The sequence below is a fragment of the Jatropha curcas genome, chromosome 8 (genome assembly GCF_041381405.1).
Source record: "Jatropha curcas cultivar XTBG-Jc1 chromosome 8, XTBG_Jcur_1.0, whole genome shotgun sequence".
Taxonomy (NCBI): Eukaryota; Viridiplantae; Streptophyta; class Magnoliopsida; order Malpighiales; family Euphorbiaceae; genus Jatropha; species Jatropha curcas.
The window spans coordinates 1,802,139-1,823,017 of record NC_143158.1 but is presented as its reverse complement, the minus strand read 5'-3'; the positions used below and the strand labels follow the sequence as shown (position 1 = coordinate 1,823,017).

The following is a 20,879-nucleotide window of genomic DNA, read 5'->3' as shown; positions in this document are numbered from 1 at the left end:
GACGAATCTTTATGCCGGAAATTTTATCTTTAATTCATCAAATATTAGAGTGGACGAGTTTTTCAATTGACAACAATTTAAAGATCAAAATGAAATTCCCAAAAAAAAAAAAAAAAAAAAATTGAAAAATTGGATTTGTTAATAATTATTTTACATTTTTGAGATGAGATTTGGCAACGGTCACTCTCGAAATGGATAGATTTTGTAAAATGGACCGAATCAAGAAACCACTTTCTAATAACGAGTTCTAAATATGAAATCAAATAAATAAATCAATATATTTTAAAAAAAAAAAAGATTTACTTCTGCCCTCCATCATATCACAAACTACCATTTCATAGAAGAATTCAATTTTGAAGAAAAGGTATGTGACAAATAATGCCTAGAAGCTTCTCTCTGCTCCTTCGTCTTCCAATTCTTTACTTCCTTCTCGGTTTCTCTGTTACAAATCGCATCTGTAATTCCCGACATTATCGTTAATGTATTTATGCCTAAACTAATTTATTTACGATTAAACTTTATCTTTAAATATATGACAGAAAAATCTTTCGGTATATATGATAAGGGTTTTGGCTTTCACATAAAAAATGACGTACCGAGCAATAATTAAAATATTTTTTGTTAAAATTTTACACCGTCCATTATCATTATGTCCACAAACTACCATCGGTAGAATCTCAATTCGGTTTTCTACAATATGCTCACCATATGGAGACAAAATTGGACGGTTGATCCAACCCCCCTATAAGGGTAGAAAGCTATTATATATGTTCTTGGCGTAGATAGAAAGAGGCACTTGAATCAAACATGGCTAATGATACTGCACAAAGATGGGAAGGGACAGTTAGCGGCATAGTCTCAGGTTACAATGCTGACCAGATATGGCCTCTTCTAGAGGACTTCTTCAATTTCCACAGATATATTCCTGCAATAATAGATACCTGTTATGGAATTGAAGGCACCTCCGGTCAGCCTGGCTGCATCAGGTACTGTTCCAAAGCTTCGAGCTCCGGTGATGGCTCAGTAGAGAACTGGGCACATGAGAAGTTGCTTTCTATTGATCCTATTGGAAAGTGTCTCAGCTATAAGCTTATGGAAAACAATTTAGGGTTCAATTCACATATGGCAACAATTAAATTGCTGCCTTTTGAAAGTCAACAGCAAAGTGGGTGCGAAGTAACATGGTCGTTTGCTTTGAAGCCAATTGAAGGATCCAGCTTTGATAATGTGTTTTCAATTTATGATTGTGCTGTGAAAAGCTTCGTAAAGAGTGTGGAAGATGCTCTCCAAGTTCAAAACAAGGAATAGATTCTCTCTCCAAGTGTAGAACTTCCATTTCTGTATGTGCTGAATAATTTCTGTACACTAGTACACTCGATTCATATCATGCAAATAACAAATTTATTTTCAACTATATACTGTAATATCCAAACTCAGAATCATATGGTCAAAAAAATAATTTTCAGTATGATGATAGATTCCGGAGCTACTTGTTCAAAGCATAGACAAAACTCTATCAAACTCAGAGATTTTGATTATGAGTGGAATAAGCACAAAAATTCCTTACATCTCTACCTCAGTACAATTACAGTATCCCAAGGATTTGATCGAGGTTCAAAAAATCTGGCTGTGAGCCAGAATCCGTGAGGTAATCATTAATTTGAAGAGAACAGACAATAAAATACAAATATGAACAGCTACAAATGAATCATACCTACCATTTCCTCTTGACATGATGGTACATCTATCGTACAAGTGTTGCAGTTTCCAGTCTCCACAGCCTTCATTAGCTAGTTTTCTGTCAGTGCAAGTTAATCACCTATGAGAAGATGTACAAGGCCTGTTGGATGTAAGGGACATCCCGAACAGCAAATGCATCAAGGATGAAGCAATTTATTTGCCACTCATCGAAAGCACAGGCTTGGGATCTCCTGAGCCAGTAAGTTCTGAGCCATATATTTTGTGTCAGGTTCTCGGTTTTTGTATTGCCAAAACTTGAACATCTACAAGCTGTCTTCTATTTCATCTGGTACATGCAGCTTTTCAATAGCAGCCTGTTAAAATATAAGCATGAGTGTTGACCAGAGTATAACTCTGCACCAGTAGAGAAGAAGCAAAAGAAGAAACCATTGCATATTCAAATGAAGCCAGAGAGGGAGAGAGAGAGAAAAGCAAGAAAATAAGTGGAACCTTAACAAATGTATGACAAATAATACCAAAACATTTCCTTAGAGCCCATTTTCTTTCACATATGATATTCAATTCCATGAAGAATTTAGTAAAATACACCAGTCACCTTAATTGTAGCAACATCTGTTGCAGATGGTTTCAAATCCAAAGCAAGACCAAAATGAAGCATTGCCTTCTGATGCATGTTACGCCTCTTATAGATTTTACCCATCAAAGCATATACACTGCTTTCTCTAGGGGCATACTCTTTCAGCTCTTCTAGAACTTCAAGAGCTTCATCAAAATATTCCAAGCTCACAAGTATATTAGCCTTTTGATACATGGGAAGCGGGTTTTTCTTATCGGCTAAAATTGCCCTCTCCATCATGTCCAAAGCTTCCTCATTTTTCTGTTGCATAATATAAAAAGAATTTCAGACAGCTATAGATGATTGACAGTTATGTATCCCAAATATCAATCAATACTTGACCTTTAAAGCATGTAAAGCCGTCCCAAGATATGACATTATAACAGATGAACGTGGATTTATTTCGAAAGCGACTCGGAAATGATGCTCCGAAAACTCAAACTTCTCTTGTCGAAGATAAATCATCCCAAGACCGTACCAGGAGTTATAATGTCTGGAATCAATCCGTAAGGCACTCTGGTAACTTTTAATTCCATTCTCAAAATCCTCCAAAGCTACATTTCTGCGACAGAAATTTATTGCCGGAAAAAAAAAATACATGTTTAAAATACAGAAAAGTCTAGCCTTAAAAAAATATTCTTATAACAGTTAAATACTTAAATCCCATTTTTTGGGGAGTGAAAGGGGAATCAAGTGACATACTCATGACCACAAAGAGTATGGGCATAGGCAAATCTTGAATTAAGCTGCACAGCCCGCTGAAAGTTTTTCAGTGCAGTTTCATGGTCTTTTTGCAAACTATAGCAGTTTCCCATGGCACACCTGCACGTCCATCCAGGAAAAAAAAAGGTGAGGACAGTGATTATGGGAACAACTCAAGATGCTGAATAGAACTGCATAAAAGGGAAATGTGTAGGCTTGGTGTTCAACCCTGTCAATATATTCAAAACACACCAACCTGAGATTGGTGTAACAAGATCTTAAGATTTAAGAGCCTGAATACAGAATATTAAACAAAGTAAAAAGAATGGCATTATTAAAAATTGATTTTTCAGAGGGAAAGAGCAATATAATCAGAGGGAAGGAAAATATTAAAGATTCACAACTTTACTGCTTTCTAGCACAACTAAAACTACAAAACAAGGCTTAGTTGAGCTGTGCTTTGTAAATGCCAACAAGTAGAATGATCAAGGGCATAACCTCAATCAGGAGATATCTGATGGTTAGTAGGGGTTAACAATAGCAAGTGTGATGATGCACAATATTATTAGCAAAAGCATGATAACACTACCAAGACTGAGGAGCCAAACGATCAGTTGATATCAATTCTTGGGCCAAGTAACTTAACTTCATGTCCTCCTTCAAATGCTGCAACAAAGATAAGAACAAAATTCTGATGAAGCAAGGTTACGAGTAAGAAATAGCAGTAGCGGAAGCATCAAGCATGACAACTTAAGAAAACAATTCAAAGAGAGTAAAAAAACTAGGGGAAAATTCAATATCATCTGGATTTTTCAGGATTTTCAGAGGGTAGTTGAGACCACACAAGGCATTGCTTTACTTCATTGAAGGCAAGCATGGCTGTAGTGGTACATGAGGCGAAATCAAGAGGAAGCACGTATTAAGCAAAAAGGTAAAACATGCCTGTGTTAATATTTTGCACGCAATAGTTAAGGCAAAAAGGAGTTACAATGATGAACCGATTTCAGTTTACAGAATGACTTTCTTAATTCTTACCTTCTCCTGACTGAGACACTGATAGAATTGCAATAACAAAGTTAAATTAACATAACTGCCTGAGAAATGAGGATAAACAAAACTCACATAAAGAACAGTAGAATATATATCCGATCCTTCTAAACTATATGGTGATGCTCGACGAGCAAGATTGAAAGCCCTCTCAGCTTCTAAATAATCAACTAATTCAAAATATGCTTTTCCAACCTGCATTTATCAGCAAATTGAATCAAATTTTGAAAAGGCTATACAACAAGTTTTAAATAAATCGAGGATTAATATTGCAAGGTGTAAAAACATAGATAATTCACTAAAGCAGAAATTTGATGTGAATTTCAACTGCAGTTCCCAAATTCCTAAGGAAATGGAAAGGAACCTTTTCATCTCTATTTTGAAATTTCAAAATTTCCAATAGTTTTCTTCATGCAAGAAGACTTGCTTTATTTCTTCCTGCAACCTCAATAAAGAGAATGAGGCTGCCAACACCAGAACAGGGGAGGTTGTGTGTGTCTACCAGTGTGACTCGTGAATTATCAGCTGGAGAGGCACAAAATACATAGGGCATTGATATTACCTGGGAAAGTACCCAGCCAGTATTATAATGCTTGTGGGGCAGTTTCATATAGACATCCAGTGCATCCTGTCATACCGAGGAGCAGCTTGAACAATCATTACATAGTCAGGAAACAAGAGTACTAATGTAAGTTTTTCTCAGCAACCAATATTTAATACCTGGCACCTGTACAAGCAGGAAAGTCTATAGCCTTCCCCAAGAGTTCTCAAGAGTCCTAATAATTCTGATGCCCCAGTTAAGACCCTTGAGGCACTCATGAGAACTCCACCAACTGGTATAGATGTTCCTTCAGATTCAAGACGCCTACTATCACCAGAGGGTGATGAAGTAGAATGTGTTGTAATATTTGATTGTGAATCATCAAAAGTCTCATTGCGTATTCCTTAAGAAGAACAATGATAATTGCAGTTTTTCAGAGACTTGGTAAATGGTAACTAAGAAGCTACAGGCAGGAAACATAAATTATGGAAGAAAAAAAATGATGGGTGAAAAAAAAACAAGAAAATTTTCTGAAATTAGGTGCATTGAACAAATACAATAAGATATGTAGTACGAATGCAAAGCATTCCCACTCATACTTAAAGAGTCAGCCAATAGGCAATAACTCCACTTCTAAGTTAATATATAGCCTGATTGCTTAGAAGTAATCCTGTAACTTATGGGCATGAAATATCAAAGAAAAACCACATCTGTTGAACTTGGTAAAGTCTTGTGCAATTATAAAATGTGAACTAAAGATGACTTTAACTGCTGCTAACATGACTTCAATATTGAAAGAAACCCATTTCAGCAAGCACTTCAATTTCAACGGAGAAGCATAAATCCCAAAATTTAGTGAAATGAAAGACGAATCATCACCTTCATCACAATTTTCATTGCCCCATGATTGTCCTTTACGAACTGTCACAGATCGTAGTGCCATAGAGCTCAATTTAGAACCACCAAGATATTTAGATGAGTTGCTAATTCCATTCCCTGCCACCAATGGAGCAGTTGTATTTGAGTTGGCCCCTGCTTCTGCAGCTAGTCTTGTACTTCGTCGAGGGCCAGAATCAGAAAATAACCTCCCAGAGATCTGAAAACAAGTCAAAGAAACTTATGTAAAAATATTGCGAGAGAGAGAAGTAGGTCAATTTAACATAGAACAAATACATATATTAATCACAAGTTTTACAAAGTTACATGACACAACCAAGCTAGCAAACCGAAGCTTAATAATGGCAGTCCACAAGGAAAGCAGTCTCAAGGTTACCATAGACAAGGAAAGGCAGTTCTAATGCCAATGAATTTCAACAATTAGGTAAAGCATAGACAAAAAGAACAAAATTTCATGATTAGAAGATATATTGGGTGGGGAGTTGGAAAGGCGGCTGAGTGATCCAGTTCTTAACCTTCCGTAATTTCCCTTCATCAACAAATTTTCTTCGAGGGGCTTGAATATTAGAGTTGACAATTGACTTTGGGGAGTTATCAGCACCAAGTGCGATAGGATTTGGACCATTTGGCAGCAAATTTCTACACAAAGGTGGTGGGGCAACAGCTGACAACTGCATAAAAGTAGAAGATCTCAGATGAATGGTTAAACTGTGAACTAGGAAACACACATACCGTTCTACATGGTCAATACAAACCTTGTAGGCAGGGAAAAAAGTTTATGACAAGTAAGTGAAAAAGATTACTATCATTGCTATGAAACAAAGAAAACAAAGAAATGAAATGGAGTTGCAACATGCAATAACAAGTGAAGTACACAAGAAAGAATAGGTGCATGCATACAGAGCAGGAGAATGCTCTAAAAAAACTGTAAAAGTAATCCCACATTTTACCTGGGAAAACAAGGAGCAAGAATAGGCAGGCAGAGAAAAGAGTTAGCATAAGACTCGCTTCATAAGAAAATATAATATCTGTTATTCAGATCAGGAAACAAATCTAACATAGGAGATGAACAGATATATACAAGATAGCAAAGCAGATTCCAACCTAAGCCAGAGAAACCATGCATGTTAGGCAGAGAAAATGAAGCTGGAATGTGAGTGGTTGAGCCACAGGGAAAAGTTAGAAAAAGCAAATAGTAAGATCTGAACCCAAAGCCTATACCACACTCAACGCCTACACAGAAGTCGAAAAGCAGAAAGGAAGAATAATATGATACATTGTCAGAGATATACTACAGAGGAAGCAAAACAAATACCAAGCAAATTAAAGAACTAACTTCAGTAGAGAGAATTTGGCAGATTTTTTTTATACGAACTGGAAAGCATTGTCCATATAAAAGCACAATTGAGGACAACTTATGCACATAAACACAAAGAAAATAGATAACTTCAGGACACCACCTTAAATCAGCAATAAAAATCCCATATACCGTTACCCAGATAACATATTTTTTGATAAAAAATTACAAGCAAGTTGGAGATTGCTATAAAATGACAACTATCACAATAACTTGCTTCAGTGCAAAGTCAGGAAAGGAAAAGGGAATTACTGTAACCTTCCCATCAACCAATAACTTTACATAATTGATAATTCACACTGTCATACCTGAGTGGCCATTGGCGAAGGAGTATTATAAAATGGCAAGTTTGGAGGGCCACCGTTAGGAGGTTGATTGATAGTTGCAGCTCCAGCAATATCCCTTAGGTTATTCCCTTGTGTGTGCTTCAACTGCCTAGGACTAACATCTTCGGAGGCAAAGTTTCTAATGGAGAGTAAATTACGATCCTCATTGGACATATGCATGTTTTGGGAAGCCGATGCATGGTTTATGAACTGCTTTTGAATACAAAGAGCAGCTGCTTCACCAAAAAATGCAATTGCCTCTTCAGCAGCACCTACAAAATTCAAAGAGGGATAGCTTTTACTTAAGTTAAGTGGCATATGAAAGCAAGCGCATATGCACTAAGAAAATGAAACTATATTTCTCAGCTAGAAAGACTTCTTTCGACTTGAGAAGCAATGCTGTAAATACAGCAGCGCAAAGAGAAGAAAAGAGAGTCACGTGGGCATACATTGACCATACCTAAAATGCACAGCTCTTCATATGCAGCCCAAAGTAAAGGATCTATAGCCAAAGCCTGCTTGAAGTGGTGAATGGCACTTTTCCTTCTATCAGTGTACCTAAGCCCACCAAATAAAGATCAGTATTTCAATAGTAATGGTGGTTCAGAAATTCAATTATGGCACCATGCCCTTAACATTTCTTTTCAGGAGTGTGTTAAAGATAGTTATGAATAAAACTTTAGAACATTAAAGGGTTTTGCAGAATGTATTAACAAAAGACATCAAACAATCAATAAAAATTTAGAAAAGGCAAAATCATTCTACCACTTCCATCAACATCTCATGCTTATGCTATGCAAGCAGCAGAAATATTATGATGAGGTGAAAAAAGGATATCATTATCTTACTTATCCTTTTGTTTTATCAAGTTAAAATTATGAATATAAGCATACATTTTTAAAGTGGAGGTTTAAGCCACCTCCAGAAAAAGAACAACTTCGTTGATTACAAGGATAACCCAATATGGGTGTTTCTCAGCACTTAAAGTCCATGATGTAAAATGCAAAAGAGTTATGAAAGTTATAACCCTCACTATATAAAGCAGTGAGCAACCTGTGAATAAGTCCAAGAAGGTAATGTCCAGCTGCACTATTTGGAACCTGTAGGGATAAGACAGGAAAACATAAAGTGATTGCCATCCTGGATACTATAAGAACAAACTAAAACCTGGAATATATCAATAATAAAAAGTAGGACTTCAAATATATCAAGACCTTAGATTCATGTCATAGACTTGCTTTGAAATAAATGAAGAGAAACAAGGTAATTTTTTCTATCTTAAACTGTGAATAAGTTTTTTATAGACACAATTTGAATATGATAATGAAGATTTTTTTAATTCCTTTTGAGAGAAAATGTATTTTTCAAATGGTAGCAAAGCATTTTCTGTATGAAGAATCCCATATATACCTCTGCACTAGGCTCGTTAGCAGGACATAATGCTGCTTCAGCTTCATTTAGAAGATCCATCTGAAAGCATGATATAGCAAACAAGTAGCGGGATTGAGCCATTTGTGTGCCTTCAAACAATAACAAACAAAGAAGCATATAGAAGCCTCATAAGCAACACTTTCTGGAACCAGTGGCAACAAAGAAATAACAAATTCAAAAAGGAAAAGTTAACCATTAAATAATAAGTTAACCAAGACCATCATAAGTCAAAAACAAGTTGACGAAGGGTAACATGGAAACTTCCAGTATATTACCTTTCAGAATATGATATGCGGAGTACGCTTGATTATTTTGCAAATAGCAGCCAGCTAACAATTGTAAATTTGCCTGCACAAAGGAAAATTTAGTTATTAAGTAATACCAAAAAGTAGAAAAAACACCCAAAATTTCAGAACTACTTAAAAAGTGCTGGTCCCGTCAAATTTATTTGACATGAAACACAAGATGGGTGCATTAATGAAATGTCAATAGACAAACAAACTAATGAAAAAGTCAAACTCGTAGTGCTTCTGGAAGCCCCAGCTATATAAGTAAAGCTCCCTTTTCTCCCCCAAATTTAAAAAAAAAAAAAAAAATATAGCCACTTAAAGAGTTCCAGGTCCCAATTCCTTTAGTCCTTATAATGCTGATACACTTGAAATTTTGTCATTTCTAGCGATTAAGAAGATTATTCGTGCTAGTACGCTTAACTATAAATAAGTATTTGTCGCCCTTGTAATAGTTTCTGATTCTGATATATTCTAGAGAAAGGAACATAAAACAAGTTAACCACGATTCTCAAGCTACAGATGAAAAAGAAATGATAAAATTGCAAAAAGTAAATAGAAGCGTAAAAAGCTAGAAATTATTAAACTACACCAGAGACCGATCTCGTCGGTTAATAACTATGTTCCTTTTGGTTGCCAGGAACAGTTGGAATAAGAAGCACAGTAGGTAGAAATACACATCTACTTACTGTTTTAACACAACAAAACAAAATCCAGTCTATTTTCCTGCTGTTCCTAAGTAACCAAACAGAACGCTCATGAAATCCTTTCAACAAAAAGCAAAAAGAGAAGAAATTGGATTTTGAGGGAATCAGTACCTCGGATGGGAACTCGGCACATAGACGCTCGCACATGAAAATGGCGTTTCGATACATGAAATTGCGGAGACTGTTGTTTACACAGTCTACCAGTATCGCTTCCATGGCTTCGATTCAGAGAGAGAGGGGGAAGAGGAAGCAAGCAAAGAGGGATTTTCTTTTGGTTTTCCGGGGTTTATTCGGTTCAAAATAAGGACGGCACGTGTTACCTTTTGTTTCGAATAATGCGTCACGTGACTTGGAGTTGTATTGATATTCCAAATTTTAAAATCCATCGTCTGTTTCTCCCTCGGTTTGTTCTTAGAAATACTTTGATTGATTATTCGGTTCAAAATAATTAAAAAGCGCTCTTAAATTGTACTAACTATAATTTTAATGGTGTTATTATTTCCATCTTACACTTTAATGTTTGAATTTCCCTATGAAACGTTTGATTATAAGGTAAATTTCGTCTTTGATTCAATTGTGAAAACAATTTTATGAATTTGAGTGAAATTTTTAAAATATAATATTTTTCCCTCCTTTTTTTTAAATAATATAGTTATTATTTAGGTTTTTTCAGGCATTAAAATCTAAATTTGAGTGTGAATTCAAAAATAAATTTTATAAAATGTCTATCTAAAACATGATAAGTGCAAAATTATCAAACTTTATTGTAACGTTGTTATTTTTAAAATGTCAAATGGAACCAACTCTATGCACCATAAATTTGATATTATATTTTTCATTTTTGAGATACTTATGATTATTATTGAATTATTTTTTCTCAAAAATATTATCTTTATATTCAGCATAATTGACTATTTCTCTACTTTTATTTTATTTTCGCATTTCTCCAATTTTATTTTATCCCGTATTATTTTAATACAAAAACTTAAAAGAGAGTATGATACAAATTAAAAAAATCGATGATAGTTATGTACTTGATAATTTTAATAATAGAGTTGATAAGTTTTTAATAACTCGTTTTTTAATTGAATTTAAATATTTATTTATCAATAAGCATATGCATAATATATGAGATTTTAAATATAAAATTGCATTACTTTGAATAATGATATGTATGTAATGTGGACAGACAAGTAATTTTTCTTCCAAATGTTTCAAACTACAAACCCACAAATTTCACGAAGGAAAAGCATAATATAAAAATGGAAAAAAAATATATATCATATGCTACTTATATACATCATAACAAGAGTCAATTTCATACATAAATTAAATTAAGATTGCTTTTCTTTTGTGTTTTAGAATGAATCAACATGGAATCATTGGTTGAAAAATGAATTTTCAGGGGAAACAATCATTGATCTATTATTTAGTTTCTTATTTATTATATATGAAATGAAATTTTATTTTTAATTTAAAGTACCATTAACATACATGTTCCTAATCCTATTCCTAAAATAACCCAACTCCTTCCCTTATAAACAGTATAAATAACATCAACTAAATCAACTCGTATGGATGACTAAAAGACTCTGTTCATCGGATATCCAACATGGTCCTATCAATTTAATGATGAATCTCGTATAGATTTCAAAATAAAATCTGATATGAATGTGGATCATATATAAATATAGTATAATTTGAATCCGATTCGTGAAAGGTAATTTTATCTTTTAATTATATTTATAAATTGTTGATTGTAATTATATGCATGGAGTGTAGTTGTTTTATTTTGCTCCTACTTTTTTATTTTCTATTTATTTTTAAATCATTATCTCAAATCACCTTATTATTTTTGTTTTTTTTTTTTTAATTTCTATATCAAACAAAAGAATATGAGTTCAACATTAAGACCAATAGCTTGATTTTTTTTTTTTTGCGCTTAACAATTTCTAAAGTCTCGTATACATAGCATATAATATTTGAAATTATTATTAAGATTTTTGTGTTTTCAAATATAATAAATAATATGAGTTTTTATTAAATTATTATTCTATTTTTTTAGGTTAAACATAAAAAGTGGATTATATTGTCTCCAACCGGATTTGAATATGAGCAGAATGGATACAACATAGATACATACAGAATGGATACAGACATGGACATATAAAAATTTTTGCCAACCGGATATAAATTTTGCATAATCCCAAATCCAATGTATGACCATCCTGTCAACTCCTTCCTAGTACAGGCAGAGAGTTTAGAAACCATGAGGACTGAGCTCGCAAAATCAGCAACACTCGAGAGACAAACAAAACAACAAATAAAATATCGCCACGTGGAAAAGACACGTATGTCTCGACCTATCCACCTTGTTTTCAACAACATCTTGCCACGTACATACAGAAGGGACACGATTGGCAATAAGCGGAAGCACCTGAGATCATTTTCGTCATTTATCGCAAAAGGACATTTTCGTAGTTCCCGCAAATCAGCTGCTTGCAATGCTGCCATAGTCCTCTCTCACACTCCCCTCTCACTCCAAAGTCTTCTATTTCTGTCGACGACCTACAAAAAACCCTTCACGACACAGAGCGCAAATACGCTCTATCTCTTCTTCCATCAATGGCGGTCCTAGAGAGCGCCAAAGGGCCAACGACCTTGCGACACGCCTTTGGCAATGTTTTCTCGTTCTTTATTCTTATATTGATCGGAGTTCTCGCTTTCTCGATCCGTCTGTTCTCTGTAAGTTTCTGAATCCTATAGATCCGATCCTAATAGTATAACTCACATTCCACAATTCCTGTTTATCTATTTCGGAAATGAAGTAAAACGACATGATTGATGCATTCTTCAGTTTTACTCGTAAATCAACAATAGACTCGATAGAGCATTTCAATGCAAGGTAGCTCAATTTTTTTTTTCTAAGCTTTTAAGTTTAGATTATTTAAAGAGATAAAAGTTCGTCATTTATGTTTCCCTTGCTGAGGGAATAGATAAAAAGCAAACGCAATTGAAGTGATATTTTTATTTTTTGGTTTGAAATGAAAGGGCTGAATTGAATTACTCATAGAGTTAGTTCGGTTGAAAAATTTTCCCTCCAATTTTAAGTTTGTTGGAGAATTTAAAGCATCTTCAGTGGCTTATTTTCGTTAGTGACTGAATTTGCTTTAGTAATGAAATTGGCTCGCCTGCATTATTGGCTGTTTAGTCTCACAAGCTTGTTGATTGATTTTCAGGTCATAAAGTATGAGAGTGTTATTCACGAGTTTGATCCTTATTTCAATTACAGAGTCACTCAGGTTTAATTTCTCGTACTGTTACTGTTGTGCCAAGACAAAGTAAATTGAATTTATATTCTAATTTCAGTGTTGGTTTCGCATCATATTTAAGGATGATATATAAAAGTTGACAGGTTATTTGTTTCGTGATTTCAGTTTCTAACAAAAAAGGGGATTTATGACTTTTGGAATTGGTTTGATGATCGAACCTGGTAATTGCTACTTTTCTGGTTGATAAATTCTCATAGAAGTGCTATTGGTTTCTTATCCTATTCGTTAGTTTTTGGTGTGATTCTCTAAATTGACCACTTTCATTATATTTCACTCAGGTATCCTCTTGGTCGTGTGATTGGTGGAACTGTTTACCCTGGTTTGACCTTGACAGCAGGAACACTTTGGTGGTGAGTATGTTTGGAGTTAATCACAAAAGATGTCCAACCGATCAAAACATTTAAAGTGGCATATGGTAGTGATTAATGTTGTGTTGGCTAACTTTTTGACTCGTTACTGTCCTACATCAGGATATTAAATTCATTGAATATTCCTTTATCTGTCGAGACTGTTTGTGTATTCACTGCACCGATTTTCTCTGCATTTGCTTCTTGGGCCACTTACCTTTTGACCAAGGTTTGTATATGCTGTAATTGATCTCTCGTCTTATTGAATGATAATTAAGTCGGATAGGCTGATGGTAGTGCAATTGCTTCTTGATAGGAAGTTAAAGGTGCTGGCGCTGGACTGACAGCAGCAGCTCTTTTGGCCATGGTAAATCAGACAATGGGTATTCGAAACTTTATACGTTTAAATCTTTCAATGTAGCTGTATTGAAAAAGCTACATTATATTATTGTCAGCCTGCAAATAAATCAAATCAGAAAGTGCATTTTTTTTTTATAATTTTTATATTTTATTTGAACTTAAATAAATGGAATTTGAGTCTGTAGTTGCCGGTTGAGAATTATCAACTAGTGTCAACCTGGGATAATTTATCTTGTCGATTCTGTTAATTAGTCAAGTATTAGAACAGAATAAGGGTATACGAAAAATTCATGGAAGACGCCAATGTCTTTGTGCGCATTTAGTTAGTATTGACCATTAGAATGGTTGAGGAGAAGAATACAATGCACATTGCATTTATTGCAATTTTTTCCTTGCAGACCACTAGTTAGAAAGGAACCAATTTATTGTTAAAGAATTCGAATGATGCAATTCTATAACATTTGTGGTAGTTTATGACCTGGGTAGTCCCTATCTTTGTTAGACTGGGAGGGCTGGATCCTTTATTATTGTTTCAATGGAGTGCGATTAGAACTTAGAAGAGGTTGGCAATAAACTGAAACAGAATCGTTTATATTATTTATTCCTTAAAGTACAGCTATACTATGTCCTCTAGAGAAATGCTATTTTTCATAATTGGAGTTCAATGATGTTTTCAAATTTGAAGAACCTCCTTTGTTAGTTGGCCAGATGGAGGGTTGATGAGCCTATAGGACTTGTTTTACTGGAGAAGGGACCTATTCTAGTGAACCTGGTTAATATTGTCTTCACTATTAAGCTATATACAGTAGATCACTGTCTTCAATATTTGTCATACATAATTCAGTTTTCATTTTTGTTCATTGAATCTGGGTGTTTGATAATCATTCGTAATAAATGCAGTAGATGTGGAAGTCGATGGTTCTAATACACCACTAACTCTATATAGGCAAGCTACATATTCTGTGGCAAATTTGTTAGAAAATTTGAAGGAATGCATATAACTGTTATCATGTCAAGAGCTGGATTCTTGTTCTTCATTGGGCTAGTGGGACTAAGGACCTAGTTTAGAACATCTAACTGAGCTGGATTCTTGTTGTGAACTGCAATAAGCAGCCTGATACAGAAAGCTCCACCCAGTTTGCCGTTTCATATGCAAAAGTTGAGCAGTTACCCCATGTTTTTGTCTTAAAGAAAAGTTTAGATAAATAGTACAAATTTGCATGGATGGAATGGTCTTTTGTATTAGATGAGCTCCTCCAGCCATTTGAGTATGCTGTACTGATGCCTGAAGTTAAATGCTTGCTTTTGTTGCAGGTTCCATCATATATATCTCGATCAGTAGCTGGCAGCTATGATAATGAAGCTGTAGCTATATTTGCTCTAATCTTCACTTTTTATCTTTATATAAAGGTAAGATGCTAGTAAAAGTTAGAAACTCTTAACGCATTCTTTTTAAAAATGCTCACAATAAGATGTATCCTAATGTACTGGTTAATGGTTTTAGTACCTTATGAATTTCTTGAAAATATTTTACCATCTTTGATTCTTTGCTTACTTTAATTTTCTACTATGTACAGACGTTGAATACAGGGTCCCTCTTTTATGCCACTTTGAATGCCTTAGCATACTTCTACATGGTAGGTGTCCTGCTAATGTAGTTTGGCTTTATAATGAATTATCATTTTTATTGTTATTATTTTCTAAATATTGTCTTTTAGGTTTGCTCGTGGGGAGGTTACACCTTTATAATTAATCTTATTCCAATGCATGTCCTTTTGTGCATTGTGACTGGTCGGTACTCTTCTCGACTGTATATTGCATATGCTCCTCTTGTAAGTATCTATGGTACTCATACAGTTCTGATCATATTCACGTTGAAAATAAAAAACATAATGAATGTTCTGTTATGATTATTGAAATTTGAAATATTCATGTTGTGTTGCTATTTCTTTAGAGAATGAGTGAGAAGTAGCCCAAAACATAGGTTGTCCTGTGACCATAAAAGAACTGGGAAAATAAGAATGACAGTTTTGATTGGATGTGGATCTTGTTCTGGGCCTCACTTTGTGTTATTGTATCTGGCATATATATTATCGCGCTGCTGATGTTGAACTTTCAAGGGGAGGACTGATTTATTATTTCTCAGTTTACATTAATTATATCAGTAAAATATCATTTTGCATTCTGGTGCATTCTGGCACTGGATGGAGTAGGTTTCAGCATCCTTATTGTTTTACTAATGTTGCAAAATGGATGTAGAATATCATCTCTATTAAATAGGATGAGACAACGAGTTACCATGCTTAGGTCTCATGGATAAAAGTGTGTTCTTTTTGACACTCAGGCTAGTAGCTTTGGGAGTTCTTTCAAGAATGTGCAATTATTATTTTTATAATCTCTGCCAGCCATCTAGTGTCACTGTCAAATAAAAGTTTCTTTAGTTAGATATGAAGGTTTGCATTATCATCTCCAAACAAATGATATTTAGTTGGCTTTTGTTGAAAGTGTGACTTTTTAATGCAGGTGGTCTTAGGAACTTTACTGGCTGCTTTGGTGCCTGTTGTTGGTTTTAATGCAGTCATGACATCAGAACATTTTGCTTCTTTTTTGGTGAGCTCCCTCTGTCTTCCATCTTTAAAACATAATTCACTCTACTGTTTGGCGCTTCATATAATTATAAACTATATCAGTCTTCATTTTTTCCTTAGATATTGGAATCATTGACAAGAAAAGGTAAGAAAGGCTCTAACCAATGATGTTAGTGGGCAATAGGAGTCAAAATAAATTTAGCTTACCTAAGCTTTGGCATTTGTGGACTCCATATGGAATCAAACATAAAATTTAAATTCCAACTCAAGCTACTAATAAGTTATATGTCAACATATGAGTTGGCTCTTGAATTTTGAAAAAATTGAATTGCACTCATTTTAAGCTTTGATGATTTGTAAACATGATTTAGTAAGTGAGTTTGACTTAATTCATTATTAACCTTAATGAATGACCTCAAGCAAGCTTTTTTGAAGTTGAGTTTTAATAGCTGACAAGCAGCTTGGATTATTTTTGGTTTTATTGTTTTAGCCATATCGTGCCCTCTTCAAGATAAGCAACTTCTATGGCTTGTCTTTCAGTGTACTATGTCATGTTTACAAGGTTCTTTAAAGCTATTAATGGCATTTATATGGGGAGCTGCAGCGCCCTTTCTAAGAGAATGGGATATGAGTTAATCTTGGAAGTCTTACTAATGATTAGTACATAGGATACTCTGACTGACGCCGTACTTTTGACTTTTCAGTTTCTTTGGTTGCCAGAAAGATTCCTTTACCCTATACTTTCAACCTTGTGTATTTGATCATAATTTTACTTCTCTTTATCTCAGGCCTTCTCTTGTTATTAATTGTATTTCTGCAGGTTTTCATTATAATCCATGTGGTGGCTTTTGTGTATTATATCAAAAGGACTCTCTCTCCAAAAATGTTTAAAGTAGCTGTTACCCTTGTTGTATCTGTTGGCCTGTAAGAATCCTTTCAGCATCTTTTTTCTTTACTATGTTAACTTTCAAGTAATTATAATATAAATTCTGAGCTAATATAGAGTATGATGAATATTACTACTGTTCTTTTCTTTTTTTCCTTTTTTTAACGTCGTAAGCCATTCTGTCATAAAACATAAAATGATATCCATCCATCCTTGGGCATTATGTATTTTTCAGGGCAGTCTGTTGTGCAGTGATGGCAGTTCTAATAGCATTGGTAGCTTCTAGTCCAACAAAGGGATGGAGTGGAAGAAGTTTAAGTTTGCTTGACCCGTAAGTAGCTTGATTCATCATTTATGCATGTCCTTCTATAGTCATTTTAAGTGTTGGGGCCAATTATAAAAGGAGTATAACTTGAGTTTCTTACAACCAGTCCGACCTCATCAGTCATTGCTCATATCTTTCTTCTTCTCTCTTTCTCGCTCTATTTTCCCCTTTTCCCCTCCTGTTTCTGTGGGGTTGGGATTGGGGGGGGGGGGGGGTTGGGGGCCATCTGTTTTACTTGCAATCTTATGCAACTCACATTCTGTTGTTCATTTCATTGTGACAGAACCTATGCAAGCAAGTATATACCAATTATTGCCAGTGTTAGCGAACATCAACCCCCTACATGGCCATCTTACTTCATGGATATCAATGTTTTGGCTTTCCTAGTTCCTGCCGGGATTATTGTAAGTTATGTTTTCAACATGGGTTTGCCTTTTCAAACATAACCTTGCATTTACAGCTAGTTTCATCATTGTCTTTATTTGTTGGCAGTCATGCTTTCTTCCTTTATCTGATGCAAGCTCCTTTGTTGTCCTTTACATCGTCACATCTGTATATTTTTCTGGAGTCATGGTAAGGAAAATCTTGGCTTCTCTAATATGACTGTGTATTTCTACTCCTTGGAGCCTCCTTGGGTGATCTTGAATTTTGATCATATTATAGGTGCGTCTGATGCTTGTACTTGCCCCAGCTGCATGCATCATGTCTGGAATTGCCCTTTCTGAAGCTTTTAGTGTTTTCACCCGATCAATCAAGTTTCAGCTCCCCGGATCATCAAGCAGTTCCCAAATTGATGTAAGCATGTATTTTTTTCTTCACATTGTTGGTTTTTGTTACTTCAACTATTTATCAGTTTAGAACTGAGCTCTATTTATGATTTTGACTGTTAAGTCAGGAGATGCTAGTTCCAGTACTGTTATAACACAAAATGATGCAGCAAAGACTGAGAAAACTGAAGACACAGCAAAGGAACAACGGCCTTCAAAAAAGAACAAAAAGAAGGAGAAAGAGATTGTGGATAAGCCAGCGGTTAAATCCAAAATTGAAAAAAAGCTTCTTGTGTTACCTTTGGAGGCATCTATCTTTGCTATTCTGTTGCTTGTGTTGCTTGGTGCCTTCTATGTGGTATGTGGGCCCTGTCCCCCGTATCTCTCATACCATTATATTCTGAGATTTCAAAATGCCAGCCTACATTCTGGAATCTGTGATATAGTTAAATATTTTCAGTTCATTATGAATAAAAAGATGTCTTTTGATTATAACTGACATTTGACCTTGTAGGTTCATTGTGTCTGGGCAGCAGCAGAAGCTTATTCAGCTCCCTCTATTGTTTTAACATCTTATTCACAAGATGGTGGCTTACATGTTTTTGATGATTTTAGAGAAGCCTATGCATGGTTAAGCCACAATACTGAGGTGGATGATAAAGTGAGTTTCTTCCATTTTTTCCCTTGTCATACCCACTAGATTAAAATGACAGTATTCATGTGTTGATATCTGTTAAAAACCGTGGCATTGATGGTATTGGAATTATGACATTGATCTTTGTTAAAAACCGGATACTGAAAATTTTTATCATTATTTTCATCAAATGTATTGTATGGTCTTTCTCTTTCTGTAGTGTGATATTATTTACTAGTCTATACTTGAACTTGTTGTTGTCAGTTATTTAAACCTGGCAACATGATTGATTGGACTTTGGTTCTTTCAGGTTGCATCATGGTGGGACTATGGTTATCAAACGACTGCTATGGCTAACCGAACTGTTATTGTTGACAATAATACCTGGAATAACACGCATATTGCAACTGTTGGCACTGCTATGTCTTCTCCTGAAAAGGCAGCCTGGGAAATCTTCAACTCCTTGGACGTAAAATATGTTCTAGTTGTCTTTGGAGGTTTGTTTCCATTATCATTTTGCTCAAATAAACCTCTATCCTCATCCCTCCCATTTTTCTTCTACCCATAGAAAAGGTGGGGGAAATACAAGAAGGTTCTGATGAATTTCTTAACTCATCAGGTCTTGTTGGCTACCCTAGTGATGATATAAATAAGTTCCTGTGGATGGTTCGTATTGGAGGGGGTGTATTCCCTCATATTAAAGAGCCTGATTACCTGGTAAACTCTCATTTTTAGCTTTATTTGATTGAAGTTCCATTCTTCTGGATTCTTGTCAATAAGTCTCATACTGGATTGATATTGTCCATATAAATCATTCAATTCATTATATATGTCTTCTGGCCAAGATTAGATGCTTCAGCTTACTTATTGGTCTATCTTAAATACTTGGTGCCTTTTTTTGTCCATAGAGGGATGGCCAGTATCGAATAGATAATCAGGCTACACCAACTATGTTAAATTGTCTCATGTACAAGCTCTCATATTACAGGTGTGATTTTTGTAGCCTATTAAATGTGAAGTGAATGGTTGGTTCGAGTATTGAACAGTTGTTTTATGCTGCAATTTCCTCCCTACAGGTTTGTGGAAACTGATGGTAAAGGCTTTGATAGAGTCAGGCGAACAGAAATTGGGAAGAAATATTTCAAACTTACACATTTTGAGGAGGTCAGATAATCTTTATGTTCATTACATGTTGGCAGGTTTTGCATAACGTAGGCTAATAATAGTCGCACCTCCCAGAATTTGGGAGTTGCAAAGTTGCAGTGCCCTAAAAATCAAATAATGCATGCCCTGAGTGCCTTTCTTTTAGGTCCCTCTTACCTGACTTCTAAAAACCTTTGGGTTCTTGCCTATTAAAATAAATAAAATGCTTTTTTTTTTTTTTAATTTTGGGGAAATGGCTAGTACGTGTCTGAGTAGGTGGGGTTTTGTTGAAATTAGGTATTCACAACTCATCATTGGATGGTTCGCATATACAAATTGAAACCTCCGAAGAACAGGATCCGAGGAAAGACCAAAAAGTCAAAATCGGTACGTATGGACGGTCGATGTTTGTTTGGTTTTACCACTACATTCCTCATGAAATATTTTAATGACTTACTTTGGCTGCATTTACTCTTGTTGCAGAAGGGAAGCTCAAGAAGTGGGACTAATAAGAGGAATCCATGGCACTAGATGAACTTTTTTACAGGTTAATGATTTTAGACGTTTGTATTTCATATACAATTTAAATGCGAGAGCATTTGGAGAGGGATCAAGAAGGCATAGTTGATCATTTTCACAGTGAGATGCAATTTATCGATCAAAGATTTTGCAGTCTTAAAAATGATCTTGTATTTTCTCCAAGTACTTGTGTTGTAACAAACACTAATCAATTTTGGATTAATACGTTAGAATTGTTACTGAGCAATACAGAATTAGATTCTCTACAACCCCTCATTGGCGTATTGGACATGTCCTACTTTTTCTTTTGTAAGTTGTCCAAGTAGAGTTACAGATATGATTTTCTTATCAGGTCCAAATCCTTTC

The 20,879-nt window shown here is 34.9% G+C and overlaps 3 protein-coding genes across 4 annotated transcripts; 2 read left to right on the top strand and 1 right to left on the bottom strand.

Annotated features, from left to right (window-relative positions):
* The first annotated feature begins 781 nt into the window (after positions 1 to 781).
* LOC105638335 (lachrymatory-factor synthase) lies at positions 782 to 1,490 on the top strand. Its single transcript, XM_012222129.3, has one exon. The coding sequence runs from the start codon at positions 808 to 810 to the stop codon at positions 1,306 to 1,308; it is 501 nt and encodes a 166-aa protein (XP_012077519.1). The 5' UTR covers positions 782 to 807; the 3' UTR covers positions 1,309 to 1,490.
* Positions 1,491 to 1,512: 22 nt separating this feature from the next.
* On the bottom strand, positions 1,513 to 9,891 carry HBT (CDC27 family protein). Of its 2 annotated transcripts, XM_012221388.4 has the most exons (16): positions 9,724 to 9,891; positions 8,894 to 8,966; positions 8,598 to 8,707; positions 8,241 to 8,287; positions 7,648 to 7,745; positions 7,170 to 7,459; positions 6,020 to 6,175; positions 5,487 to 5,703; positions 4,787 to 5,010; positions 4,629 to 4,694; positions 4,142 to 4,261; positions 3,609 to 3,685; positions 3,020 to 3,139; positions 2,660 to 2,879; positions 2,297 to 2,578; positions 1,513 to 2,054 (listed from the first exon to the last, which is right to left on the bottom strand). In XM_012221388.4, exons 1-16 carry the CDS (start codon positions 9,826 to 9,828, stop codon positions 2,004 to 2,006), a joined length of 2,256 nt encoding a protein of 751 aa, XP_012076778.1. In that variant the 5' UTR covers positions 9,829 to 9,891; the 3' UTR covers positions 1,513 to 2,003. The 2 variants fall into 2 exon arrangements, with proteins under 2 accessions (XP_012076778.1, XP_020536417.1); XM_020680758.2 differs by lacking the exon at positions 9,724 to 9,891 and having other exon boundaries at positions 8,598 to 8,657.
* A 2,198-nt stretch (positions 9,892 to 12,089) lies between these two features.
* On the top strand, positions 12,090 to 20,782 carry STT3A (staurosporin and temperature sensitive 3-like A). Its single transcript, XM_012221386.4, has 23 exons — positions 12,090 to 12,357; positions 12,852 to 12,914; positions 13,050 to 13,105; positions 13,223 to 13,294; positions 13,415 to 13,520; positions 13,608 to 13,658; positions 14,966 to 15,061; positions 15,229 to 15,288; positions 15,370 to 15,483; positions 16,175 to 16,261; positions 17,060 to 17,163; positions 17,361 to 17,456; positions 17,734 to 17,854; positions 17,943 to 18,023; positions 18,114 to 18,245; positions 18,342 to 18,575; positions 18,732 to 18,878; positions 19,162 to 19,348; positions 19,471 to 19,568; positions 19,760 to 19,839; positions 19,928 to 20,015; positions 20,292 to 20,381; positions 20,478 to 20,782. The coding sequence occupies exons 1-23, from the start codon at positions 12,238 to 12,240 to the stop codon at positions 20,523 to 20,525; spliced, it is 2,331 nt and encodes a 776-aa protein (XP_012076776.1). The 5' UTR covers positions 12,090 to 12,237; the 3' UTR covers positions 20,526 to 20,782.
* Positions 20,783 to 20,879: the final 97 nt, after the last annotated feature.

What these genes read in the sequence shown, in the direction of transcription:
- LOC105638335 (XM_012222129.3), top strand. Translation starts at nt 808, where the DNA reads ATGGCTAATGATACTGCACAAAGATGGGAAGGGACAGTTAGCGGCATA.
- HBT (XM_012221388.4), bottom strand. Translation starts at nt 9,828, where the DNA reads ATGGAAGCGATACTGGTAGACTGTGTAAACAACAGTCTCCGCAATTTC. An exon ending in CTTCGCCAATGGCCACTCAG is followed by an intron (nt 6,176 to 7,169) that starts GTATGACAGTGT and finishes ACTTTTATGCAG; the next exon opens with TTGTCAGCTGTTGCCCCACC. An exon ending in CATACTCTTTGTGGTCATGA is followed by an intron (nt 2,880 to 3,019) that starts GTATGTCACTTG and finishes TTTCTGTCGCAG; the next exon opens with AAATGTAGCTTTGGAGGATT.
- STT3A (XM_012221386.4), top strand. Translation starts at nt 12,238, where the DNA reads ATGGCGGTCCTAGAGAGCGCCAAAGGGCCAACGACCTTGCGACACGCC. An exon ending in CCTTAGCATACTTCTACATG is followed by an intron (nt 15,289 to 15,369) that starts GTAGGTGTCCTG and finishes ATTGTCTTTTAG; the next exon opens with GTTTGCTCGTGGGGAGGTTA. An exon ending in CAAGCAGTTCCCAAATTGAT is followed by an intron (nt 18,246 to 18,341) that starts GTAAGCATGTAT and finishes TTGACTGTTAAG; the next exon opens with TCAGGAGATGCTAGTTCCAG.